The 13,218-nt window shown below is 45.7% G+C and overlaps 2 protein-coding genes across 2 annotated transcripts in view; both read right to left on the minus strand.

The window, feature by feature from the left end:
* Positions 1 to 1,505, minus strand: part of LOC120909983 (zinc finger protein 271-like) — a 52,839-nt gene extending 51,334 nt beyond the window's left edge. Inside the window, exon 1 of the mRNA XM_040321789.1 lies at positions 1,471 to 1,505. The gene's annotated coding sequence lies outside the window, so the exon portion shown is untranslated. The remainder of the gene's footprint in view (positions 1 to 1,470) is intronic.
* A 6,483-nt stretch (positions 1,506 to 7,988) lies between these two features.
* Positions 7,989 to 11,685, minus strand: LOC120910568 (gastrula zinc finger protein XlCGF26.1-like). Its single transcript, XM_040322326.1, has 2 exons — positions 11,535 to 11,685; positions 7,989 to 9,937 (listed from the first exon to the last, which is right to left on the minus strand). The coding sequence occupies exons 1-2, from the start codon at positions 11,596 to 11,598 to the stop codon at positions 7,989 to 7,991; spliced, it is 2,013 nt and encodes a 670-aa protein (XP_040178260.1). The 5' UTR covers positions 11,599 to 11,685.
* Between the last annotated feature and the right edge of the window lie 1,533 nt (positions 11,686 to 13,218).

Consider the following 13,218-nt stretch of genomic DNA (forward strand, 5'->3'; position numbering starts at 1 on the left):
ATTTCGATGGGATGGAGTGTACACACCATCCCATTGAAATCCGCGCGGAAATCCTCTGCCGATGACGTGTCGCGCCGTCGCCGCGATTATGACGCGGCGACGGGCGCGACGCTGTCATATAAGGAATTCCACGCATGCGTCAAATCATTACGACGCGTGCGGGGAATCCCTTTGGACGGATGGATCCGGTAAGTCTGTACAGACGAGCGGATCCATCCGTTGGAATGGATTCCAGCAGATGGATTTGTTGTGCAGCACAGCAAATATTCGATCTGCTGAAATCCATCCCAGAGGAGATTTCTCCGCGGAAACAGATCCGCTGGCGTGTACACACCATAGAATCTATCCGCAGAAACCCATCTGCTGGGATTTATCTGCGGATGGATTCTATCGTGTGTATGGGGCCCTAGACTTTTGACTTTGGAGCTAGGGGTGATGATTTGGCCCAGAATGGGCGACGGTGTCCAGGTTGTTGCCAGTTGACTCTTTCGGCTGGCGTGAAACATAAGAAGTTCTGTTTTGGAACTGTTGAGTTTAAGATAACTCTTAGTCATCCAGTTTTCTATCGAAGAGAGACATTTCTCTAAACTGATAGCTTACAATACATTTTAGGTCTGCATTCTCAGTTCCACCTACCTGATGATGGTGAGGGATGGTGTGACCTTCCTGTGTGGAATCCCTGGAATTCAGAAGACCTCCCCCTCCCATAGACTGCTGAGCTCCACTCATCGAAATCTCTTCTTCTTCCTCTTTAATCTCAGCTTTGATGTCTTTCCGTTCTTCATTCTAAATTCCAGAGATAAAATATAATATCTGGAAACACTGCACTAAGAAATTACACAAAAGAATGTCCACTCATAGAATTATTTTTGAGTTCATTTTGCCCAGTCCCATGGAAAGTAGCAAAAGACGGATGGACGGTCGCACACCAAAGAACTCTTGAGTTCATGGCCATTAATAAGCACTAACCAAGTGTGAAACGCTTCAGCTGTTTATGATTCCTGCTGTGTATTTGCAGTGTTTGCTTATGTTCCTTCAATAAAGACAACTCAAGAGTTCTTTGGTGTGCGGCCGTCCATCCGTCTTTTGCTACTTTCCATTGCCTAGTGCATTGCCAGCACCCACATCCACCTGGACTTATCCACAATTGCACTTGGGATTTCCCTGGTGCGGTGAACCCCACTTTGCCCAGTCCCATCTACCTGATTATTATCTGTATAGTTGGCATCTTCCCGTGTAGAGTTCTGGGAATACAGAGGACAACCCTCCTCCATAGACTGCTGATCTCCACTCACCAACGTCTCTTCTTCTTTCTCTTTAACCTCAACTTTGACGTCTTTCACTTCTTCACCCTAAACCCCGAAGATGATAGAAGGCATTTATAAAAAAAAAAAGACCAAGAGATTACGTAGAATGTCCTCTCATAGCTTAGAAGAAATGTTTGAGGTCTACATGCTCAGTCCCACCTACCTGATGATGGTGAGGGATGGTGTGACCTTCCTGTGTGGAATACAGAGGACGGGGACATCTCTCTGGTGGGTTCCCATTACTGGATCCATCTGTAGGAAACACACACACACTGACTGAATACATTGTTTCTATGTGTTTATCAGATGATGGGGGATCTAGGTGGGGCCTCCGTACTGCTCTCTCCTTTACAATAAAGTCTCCTCTTACCCGGTGATGTGAGGGGCGGCTGATTCTCCATCATGACGTCCTTGTAGAGATCCTTGTGTCCTTCTAAATACTCCCACTCCTCTATGGAGAAATAGACAGCGATATCCTGACACCTTATAGGAACCTGACACACACAATGATACAGTCACCATCCAGACACATCCCTTGTCTGTTACTGGATAATGTCCCAGAATTCCCGGCACCTGTCAGCACTACCCCAAGACAGCTTTATGAAAGTTGGATAAATGGTTCTATATTCAGGATGTATCCGGTCTATAAACTAGAGGCTCTGGATGGACAGTTAGATAAATGGCTCTTTAAATTTAGGCTAACTCTAAGCACATATTTCAATAAAGAATTTTAAGTTTATATACTGTATATTTTTTGCAGTAGTATTTCCTGGAGATAAAAGACATCACAGCATCTAGGGTTGCCACCTGTACGGGATTCACCCGTACATACGGGTTCTGAATCACATGTCCGGTTTTCAGACTGCCTCAAACCCGGACAAGACCATTCTGGCAGAGGGGGAGCTTTATTAGCATACTTGCCACTGTGGAGACAGTCACAGCAGCAATATAATTTCACACACACACTGTGGTGATGTGTGGGTTACGTATCTGAAGCTTGGCTCCTTTCTGTCCCCCCCACCCATGCTCCTGCAGTCTCTCTTATCTCTCCCCCCCCCCCCCCCTCTCCAATCACTAGTGCCGTGTTCTGAGAGAAGGGGGAGGCGGAGCTGAGGAGATCACTGTAGCTGCTGTGTCGGGCTGCCCGCTGCTCACTAGGAGGTGAGCTGACTTTTTTACTAAGGAAAGTTTTCTAGATTGCAAAGTTCCAGGAAGATTTATTTTGCATTGAAGCATTAAGATAAGCAGAATCAGCAAGCCAGTGTGTGTGTGTGTGTGTGTGTGTGTGGGGGGGGGGGGGGGGGAGTCTGCTGCCCGATGTTCACAGCCCAGCCAACTCACAGTATCTCCCAAGCAGCACTAAGGACCCTTTCACATTGAGGCGTTTTTCATGCGGTACAGCGCTAAAAATATCGCTGCTATACCGCATGAAAACATCATGCCCTGCAGGCTTCAATGTGAAAGCCCGAAGGCTTTCACACTGAAGCGGTGCGGTAGCAGGACCGCTCCAAAAGCCATGCTAGCCGCATCTTTGGAGCGGTATAGGAGCGGGGTGTTTACCTCTCCTATACCGCGCCTTCCCATTGAAATCTGCAGAGGCGCATTGCGGTATTAACCCTTTTTTGGCCGCTAGCGGGGGTTAATACCGCACCGCTAGCGCCCAAATATCGCGGTAAATACGACGGTATAGCAGCGCTACAAATAGCGCGGCTATACCGTCACCGCGTCTCCACTGCCCAATGTGAAAGCAGCCTTATCTATGTCTACAAACTTCCCCCATCCTCTGTCCAGATTATGTGAAGTCATTTATAACCATTTACCTACCCCTGTGTGTATGTGGTGAGTTCACACCTCTGATTGTCCAGACTCAGACCCTGGATAACACAGGGTTACATGAATGGTCATCAATTACCTTCACATCATCTGGACATACAGAGTGCTGGCATCTTAAAGCGGGAGTTCACCCATTTATTAAAAAAAAAAAAAATTCCCTTTTTTCCCCCTTAGATGGATGCTCGTTTTGTCTAGGGGAATCGGCCATTTGTTTTAAAATATGAGCAGTACTTACCGTTTTCGAGATGCATCTTCTTCCGCCGCTTCCGGGTATGGGTCTTCGGGAGCGGGCGTTCCTTCTTGATTGACAGTCTTCCGAGAGGCTTCCGACGGTCGCATCCATCGCGTCACTCGTAGCCGAAAGAAGCCGAACGTCGGTGCGGCTCTATTCTGCGCCTGCGCACCGACGTTCTTTTGAAAAATCGTGACGCGATGGATGCGACCGTCGGAAGCCTCTCGGAAGACTGTCAATCAAGAAGGAACGCCCATTCCCGCAGCCCATACCCGGAAGCGACGGAGAGGATGCATCTCGTAAACGGGTAAGTACTGCTCATATTTTAAAACAAATAGCCGATTCCCCTAGACAAAACGAGCAGGAAGCTAAGGGGAAAAAGTGCCCTCTAAGGTAGGGTGACCAGATTTTTTAAATTAAAACCAGGGACATATTTTTTCTTTACTAGTAATGGCAACAATCAGCGACTCTATGCCCGTCGCCGCCCGCCTCACAGCCTCTCAAGTCTTACTCTCTGGGCCCCGGCTACTACTGGATGGGGAGTGGAGGAAAATCACTCTGCCAGGGAAGGAAAGGAGATAGGCAGGTGGCTGGCCAGGATTTGAGCCAAGGCAGAAGAACATGCGAGCTGAGCTGAATTGGCATGCGCCCGAAACTGAAGAAATATTCCCTCCGCTCCGACCAGCACATGATCATCAGAAAGGGGCACAGATAATGGGAAAAATGTAACCCCCCTATGGTAGTAGGCACGGCGGAGCCGGGGGGTGTAATTCTAATTTTTTTATTTTAATTCTGCACTGATTGTCTTTGAAATTGCCCCTGCCCCCTATTAAATTCAATCTGGGGACAAAACCAGGGACAGACTTGGTTCGGGGACAGTGTCCTCAATCAGGGGACTGTCCCCTGAAACTGGGGATGTCTGGTCACCCTACTCTAAGGGTGAACCACCGCTTTAACAGATTATTTTCATGGAGTTGTATTGTTGTATATTTTAGAGGATGACCAAAATTGTTTTTTTTTTTATTAGAGACATTACTACCAGACCACTTCTCAGCCCACCACTTCCCACCACCCCAGACCACTTCATACAGACATCACTCAGCTGCTTCCTATCCCCCCCCCCCCCAGTTGGCATCATTCCATGGTCGCTTTCCTTCCCTTATCTTCCCAACATCACTCCCTGGCCACCCCACAGACACTGCAAGTAATCTCTCCCTATGCTGCCCCCCATCATACCCTCCGCACTCCACTCCCGTACACACTACCCCCATCATAACCTCCGCACTCCTCTCCCGTACACACTACCCCCCATCATATCCTCTCCTGTACACACTACCCCCATCATACCCTCTGCACTTCTCTCCCGTACACACTACCCCCATCATACCCTCTGCACTCCTCTGCCGTACATACTGCCCCCATCATATCCTCCGCACTCCTCTCCTGTACACACTACCCCCATCATACCCTCCGCACTCCTCTCCCGTACACACTACCCCCATCATACCCTCTGCACTTCTCTCCCGTACACACTACCCCCATCATACCCTCTGCACTTCTCTCCCGTACACACTACCCCCATCATACCCTCTGCACTTCTCTCCCGTACACACTACCCCCATCATACCCTCTGCACTTCTCTCCCGTACACACTACCCCCATCATACCCTCTGCACTCCTCTGCCGTACATACTACCCCCATCATACCCTCCGCACCCCTCTCCTGTACATACTGCTCCCATCATACCCTCCAGAAATTGTATTTAGTCACAAAGCTATATGCATAGTGCATACCTCCCAACTTTCTGAGATGGGAATGAGGGACACCTATCAGCAAAAGCATGCAGGCATAGGACACACCCCTTGCCACGCCCCCTTAAAGGAGAATTGTACAAAAAAATAAGATTGGTTAAACCCACAAGTGCTTTTTTTTACCACTACCATTTCTTTATATTGGCTTTTGGAATTTACAAATGCAGCAATTTAGAAATCAGATGAAAGTTTAGTGCTGGGAAACACTTTTTGATAGATAAAAAGTGCATTTTATATACATCTATATAGATCAGACCAAAATGAGGGACAAATGTGGAAGAATGAGGGACAAAGGGACATTGCTCCAAATCAGGGACAGTCCCTCGAAATCAGGGACAGTTGGGAGGTATGATAGTGTATACGACATAAAAAATTGCCGTTCATTGCATTGTACAGAGGTAATGAATTTAACGTACTACAAAATAAAAAATGTTGCCATGTGCTGCTAAAGTGTTCGGGTTTGGCTTGAAGAAAAGGTGGCAACCCTATGACTATGGAGGAAGAGGACGGACAGGACGGGGGGGGGGGGGGGTTACTGGGTGTAAATATAAAATAATATCTTATTACCTCCTCTGCTGCCAGTCCCAGCAATGTCTCCTCTCTGCCTAAAACCGGAACGCCTTATTTATACTCCTATATCACTTCCTGCCATTACCCTACATCACTTCCTGTCTTTACCTGACATCACTTCCTGTCTTTACCTGACATCACTTCCTGTCTTTATCTTTTATCACTTCCTGTCTGTGTGATCCAAGTGAGATCGCCACCTTGTGTTGAATATAAATACTGCAGTCTACGTTATGTTTCATTATTGTCCCCACTGCCTCCTGGTCCATTCCTCTATTATGTTACATCCATGATTACACATGTAGATTTCTGTATTTTTCACTGTTTAAGGCACACTTTTTCCTCCATAAAAAATGGGGGGAAATATCTGGACGTTTTATGGAGTGAATTCTAATCCCGGCCACCTCACACGAGCGCAGGACGATCTCCTGGCTGAGCCTGTCACAGATAGAAAACAGAGCAGCCAGAGCGGCCGAATGGAGTATGGCTGCGGCGGCCGCTTGGGCAGATTTGTCTTCTGTGACAGGCGGATGTAATGATGTCCTCGCCAAACACAGGTCAGGCAGCATTTCATGGCACAGGTCAGGCTGCATTTCATGGCACAGGTCAGGCTGCATGTCATGGGACTGGTAAGGCTGCATTTCATGCCACTGGCAAGGCAGCATTTCATGGCACAGGTCAGGCTGCATTTCATGGGACTGGTAAGGCTGCATTTCATGAGACTGGTAAGGCTGCATTTTACTGGCACGGATCAGGCTGCATTTCATGGGACTGTTAAGGCTGCATTTAATGGGCGCTGGTGAGGCTGCATTGATGAGCGCTGCTATGGCAGCATTAATAGGCACTGGTAGGCTGCATTTCAAGGGCGCTGGTAGGCTGCTTTTATGGGCGCTGGTTAGGCTGCATTTGATGGGTGCTTCATTAAAAAGGTGGTGTATACATGGGTAGGGCAAAGGAGGTGGAGTCAGGGGTGGAGCTAGGGGTGCAGCAAAATGAGGTTTCACCTAGGGTGTCAAAAATCCTTGCACCAGCCCTGCCCAGGACAACTATCACGCCACCTGGTGGGCAAGAGTGCCTCTGCAAGAAGTATTAACAATGTTCTTGTGGGCAATAGGCCCTCCTCTCTCCTCCAGTGTATGCGCTGACTCGTGCCCAGGACTAGGTGGAGCCACATTCTTGTGAGTTCAACAGTAAGGTGGCACCCCGAATTAGAAGTGAGATGTACACCTGGTGTAACTATATCACCACTTGACGCTCTGTACTGCGAAGCACTTGGTCCCATGATGCAGCACACTTTGTCCCTTGGAATGTGACATTTTAAAGGGGACACCGCTGAGAATATATCCAGTTCCACCAGTAAATCTCAGTGATGCAGTACATGTTCCGCCACATAATGGCACGACCCTCCTACTTGTACGTCTTGACTTGATTAACTCTTCCATACTTACGGCTAGGTCACTGAGGTGTCCCAGCTCCGTCAGGTAGCTGGGGCACCGACAGCTCAGGAGGGAAACAGCGTGCCGCTCCACTCACTATGTGGAGGACTTGTCACCCTTGCCCAATACTAAGGCAGGTTCTTCCAGAGCCTAGACCAAGGATGCAGAACTGTGACCCCCCTCCTCTGCTCTTATTGCATGGTATAAAATGAGTGTATTGAGAGTGGGCATGTTGGAGTACAGAATGGCAGCAGTAGCTGTCAGAGCAGACATAACGCTGTGGCCCACTGGTTGCTAGCCACTGATTTGAAGCTTTGTGCAGTGCCCACCCCTTCTTCTGGCTCTGCCCTTGCCGGTACTGTTCTCTCGTTCTCGGCTGCCATATCATTCCCTATTCATCTGTTGTCTTTAGCAATGGCATGTTCTCCACTTCACCCTATGTGTACATAGAAGGCCCTGTTCTTTGCTATATGCCATGTACCACCATGCACCCCTATGTGGTAACTTCAGACCTGCTGTTTGAACATTTACCAACTTTACTGGACACACTTCAACATTACAGTCCAAGCTGTAACAACAGTTCCACTAACTAGTCCCAGGTTACACAGAGCATGGTATGAATATAGTCGTACAGAGAATTTTTCTCTAAAATTGAATTTATTAAACACAAAAATATAATTCACATATTAAAAACGGATGTTCCTGAAAGGAACTAGTTGGCAAACCAAGTACACATTGCTAAGTTTCTCTCTGATGTCTGAATTCTCTGGTGTTTTTGTAAATGAAACATTTCCTGGGCCGCTAACCTGTGTGCTTTTTCTGGTGTCTAATGAGATCTTTTTTATAAATGAAGGATTTCTCGCACTCTAAACATGGATACGGACGTTCAGCTGTGTGAATTCTCTGGTGTTCAATAAGGCCCCCTACCTGAGTGAAAGATTTCCCGCACTCTAAACATAGGTAAGGACGGTCATCGGTGTGCATTTTCTGGTGTTTAAGGAGATGTTCATTCCTACCGAAACATTTCCCACACACTGAACACGAATAAGGGCGTTCACCGGTATGAATTCTCTGGTGTCTAACGTGGTCTTTTTTATGAATGAAGGATTTCCCACACTCTAAACACAGATAAGGGCTTTCATCTGTGTGTATTCTTTGATGTTTACGAAGGTCGTTCTTTCCTATGAAAGATTTCCCACACTCTGAACATAAATAAGGGCGTTCGCCTGTGTGAGTTCTCTGGTGTAGATTCAGCGTTTCTTTTTGAAGGAAACATTTCCCGCACTCTGAACAAGGGAAAGGGCGTTCATCTGTGTGAATTCTCTGGTGTCTAACATGGTCTTTTTTACGAACAAAGGATTTCCCACACTCCAAACATGAAAAAGGAGTCTCCCCTGTGTGAATTCTCTGATGTTCAATAAGGCTTGCTTCCCAAGTGAAAGATTTCCCGCACTCTAAGCATTTGTAAGGACGCTCACCTGTGTGAATTTTCTGGTGATTAAGGAGATGTTCATTCCTACTGAAACATTTCCCACACTCTGAACATGAATAAGGGCGTTCCCCTGTGTGTATTCTCTGGTGTCTAATTCGTTTTCCTTTCGCAAGGAAACATTTCCAACACTCTGAACAGGAGAAAGGACGCTCACCAGTGTGAACTTCCTGGTGCGCTAGAAGTTGTTGTTTTTGGCTGAAACATTGTCCGCACTCTGAACAAGGGAATGGATGCTCACCGGTGTGAATTCTCTGGTGCGCATCAAGTTGTCCTTTGTGAATGAAACATTTCCCACACTCCGAACATGAATAAGGGCGCTCACCCGTGTGAACGATACGATGTCTACGAAGGTCATTCTTTTTAATGAAAGGTTTCCCGCACTCTGAACATGAATAAGGTAGTTCACCTGTGTGAGTTCTCTGGTGTACAATAAGTTGATCTTTCTGAGTGAAACATTTCCCGCACTCTGAACATGAATAGGGACGCTCACCAGTGTGAATTCTCTGGTGTCTAAAAAGGTTTTCTTTTTTAAGGAACCCTTTCCCGCACTCCGAACAAGAAAAAGGACGCTTATCCACGTGAATTCTTTGATGGGAAACCATTGCTGATTTCCGAATGAAGCATTTCTTGCAGTCTGGACACGAATAGGGACGTTCACCTGTGTGAGTTCTCTGGTGTACAATAAGTTGTCCTTTCTCACTGAAACATTTCCCGCACTCGGAACATGAATAAAGATACTCACCCGTGTGGACTCTCTGGTGTCTTACAAGATGTGCTTTCTGAGCAAAAGATTTCCCGCACTCTGTACATGAATAAGGACGCTCACCTGTGTGAATTCTCAGGTGTTTAGAAAGTGATACGTTTGTGGTGAAAGATTTCCTGCACTCTGAACATGACAATGAACGCTCTCCTGTGTGAACCTTCTTATGGCTTGAAGAAGATGTCTGGTGATTGGATGGATCTGGTGATCTGTCAGCACTGTGAGAACTTGGAAGGACATCTGAAGTCATAGTATGGGATTTATCAGAAGGTTCCTCAGGATTGGAAGGATCCATTGATCTTAGATGGACATCTGATGTCATAGTATGGGATTCCTCAGCAGGTTCCTCAGGATTGGAAGGATCTGATGATCTAACCAACCAATCAGAGGTGACTTTGGGAGAATATTGTGGAATGTCGGTATCTTCTGCCTTACAAACTGGAGATATAATAAGATGTCCCTCCGATGGATTTATATTCCAGAAACACCGTCCATCTGCTGGAAAGCAATATTTAATAGAAGTCATATCTGTTTTCACACATCTTGTATTCAGAAGTCATAGATCTGTGTGTAGCTTTCAAAACGTTCCCAGAGATCTGGCATTGGATTGGGTGCAATTATAACAGAGAACTACAAATACAAACCAGATCAATGAAACAAAACACCCAAATCATACTAAGCAATAGTATTTATGTATTGATGACAAGGTTATGGTGAAGAATGGGACTTTCCTCCACCTTTTCTTTATAACATATCAAAGATATACTATTCATATAGTGTAGAGCAGTGGTGGGAAACTATACAATGTGCACAGCAGAGCCTAAAACATTTTTATTGTGAATCTATCAAACTTCCACCAGATCTGTGCTAGAGAAATCTCGAAATATCAAAAAATCCCAATATTTCATACACCGAAAACAATGATCAATGGCAGACTTGCCCCAAGGTCAGGTTGTTTTGGGTGAGGGTACATGCTTTAATATACTTGGTAACTATGATCAACATTCCTAAAAGAGGACAAGTGGCTCTTTTTAATGGACCCGTTGAGATTCCCAAGCAACTGCAAACGTTTATCCAGGCTACAAGACAAGGTGGAAAACATGGTTCAGATTCAGCGCTAGAGACTCCTGAGCATGTCTTATTGGACGAAACGCATATAGTGGAGTCTTAGCACTAAAAGATCCATTTCTATTCCTCAATATAACGTCATGTTCCCAACAAATGAGGAGGAGATACTGTACATCATATGAAAGGTCCATCTCCATTCCTCAATATAATGTCATGTTCCCAACAAATGAAGTGGAGTTACTGTACACCATATATTTAGGAATGAAGATGGACCTTTCATATGGTGTACAGTATCTCCTCCTCATTTGTTGGGAACATGACGTTATATTGAGGAATGGAGATGGACCTTTCATATGGTGTACAGTATCTCCTCCTCATTTGTTGGGAACATGACGTTATATTGAGGAACAGAGATGGACCTTTCATATGGTGTACAGTATCTCCTCCTCATTTGTTGGGAACATGACGTTATATTGAGGAACGGAGATGGACCTTTCATATGGTGTACAGTATCTCCTCCTCATTTGTTGTGAACATGACGTTATATTGGGGAATGGGGATGGACCCTTTATATGGAACATTTAGCTGTGGAGTAGATACATTGACAATGTTGTTATGGTCATTCTCTAATCCCCTCAATTTTTACATCCCTCTGGTAAGGGCTGGAAATTTCCTATATCATGTGGAAGGATTCTTTACTACACCAGCTTTAAAAATGAGGAATAGTCTTCCACAGAAACTTTTCCTAGCTGACTGGAAGTGTTTCTATTATTTGTAATAAGAATCATTACAGAAGGTTGACCTTGGAAATGATCTGCCTTTGGGATAAAGAATTAATTAATTTAACCTAAAGAATTATGGACATACTGTATGCTGCTTTTCTCTGGATCAACTCTAACTTTGGATTTGAATTTTTTAACTTAACGAACATTTGGAATATTTCACTCCACGTAACAATGAAAATACATGCTTTATACTTGTAGCATTAAAATGTGAACTGTTTCTGCATTTATTGTTTATGACTTACTTGTGTTGATATGTAGAGAAGATTCCTCCGGTTTATTTTTCATAATCATCTCCCCCTCCTCCATAGACTGCTGATCTCCACTCACCAGCCTCTCTTCTTCTTCTTTATGCTTGGCTTTGATGTCTCTTAGTTCTTCATCCTAAACCCCATAGATTTATAAATAGGAACAAAAGATTACAATGAAGAATATTCTCTCATATAATTACCGTATTTTCTGGTGTATAAGACAAACTTTTGGGCTTAAAAACTTGCCTCAAAACTCGGGGGTTGTCTTATACGACTGTACCTGTTTAGGGCATCCATTATTCAAAAGCCCTGCCTCCTCCTTGTGCTGTTCCGTGACAGGCGGAATACTTGGTTTTCCATTTTTGTTTCTGCATTTTCGGGGTGCGCAGCACAAAGACTCCACATATGCGTTTTCCCTGTTTTATAAAAATACATGGACCCTCTGGAATCTTTTTATTAACTCCGAAGAGGGCCAATCCCTCCTAGGGCCATAAAGCACTGATATGAATTTAGGCTACGGGACGCAGTGGATGTGTGGTGTAGATGGCATTAGTGTATATATATATATACAGGCTCCATCTTCGAACCTCTCCTCCTCTCCAAATCCCTTTTAGCTTTAATATTTTTTTTTCCTCTTTTTTTTTTTTGTTATTTGTTTTTTTTTTGTTAGTTAAAGTACAAGGAATGAAGCAGGGGTGTTTTGTTATATAATGTAGCACTACCCCCGCAGGAGCTGCAGGTTATATTTTGGGTGACACGTTACCTCTTTTCTCTCTGTCCAGGGTGAAAGAGTCCGAAGAATTTCAATGTCCACACAATGCACCTCTTTTCTCTTGGATTTATTTGGGAGAACTTTAGTAGAAAAAAAAGAGGAGTGAGGGGTGGAAGGTAGGGAGGTTCAGGTGCACAGTCACAAGTAAGGAAACACTCCTGTTTCCAGCAAACAGTTCTCGTCGCCTCTCTAGCCAGAGTGGGTATAGCTCACCCGGATAGGTCCCTCGCACTGGCCTAGCAGCCGGGATGGCATACGAAACCAAGTACAGTCTCTGCCACAGACCTTCCTTTCTTGATGAGACAATTTGGTCCGAAATCCTCTGTCACAGGTTTCAGCACCCGGATCTCTTTAGGTTTTCTAAATAGAACTTTTAGACTCAACAGGCGACATTGTCAGGCCCCTCGGTGTACGGTACATTCTTCGATGAAGCTTCCAGGCCTTCTCCCAAGGTACCAGCCTCTTGCATGGTCCTTACCGGGATAGGTCCTCCCCTGGTTGCCTTCATCAAGTGGCTTCCTCCCACAGGACGGACAGCACAGGATCACCTCAGCAGTATGGGCCCCAGTCTGACTACTGGACCCACCAGACGAAGCCGCAGCCCCAGGCCAACGTGGTACCGAAACTAGGATTCACAATGCATGCCCCCCGGCCAGGTGGGCCACGAGACGCGAACGGACGAACCCCGCACTAGTGGCGTCTGTCCCTTAAGTACCCCTCCCCAGCATGCACAGTGGGAAACCACTCCCACTGATTCGCTGCTGAGGGGGGACACTCAATGGACCATGAACTAGCTGCTGCCACCCTTGGCCTGGGGTGGTAATAACACCCCCAGGCGATCAATGGTTGATACTCCCAGCATAGCCATGGCTAGAACAGAGGCTAAATTGCCCTTAATCAATCTGG

This window comes from Rana temporaria, chromosome 8, assembly GCF_905171775.1.
Source record: "Rana temporaria chromosome 8, aRanTem1.1, whole genome shotgun sequence".
Classification (NCBI taxonomy): Eukaryota; Metazoa; Chordata; class Amphibia; order Anura; family Ranidae; genus Rana; species Rana temporaria.

What these genes read in the sequence shown, in the direction of transcription:
- LOC120910568 (XM_040322326.1), bottom strand. Translation starts at nt 11,598, where the DNA reads ATGGAGGAGGGGGAGATGATTATGAAAAATAAACCGGAGGAATCTTCT. An exon ending in TTCTCTACATATCAACACAA is followed by an intron (nt 9,938 to 11,534) that starts GTAAGTCATAAA and finishes ATTGCTTTCCAG; the next exon opens with CAGATGGACGGTGTTTCTGG.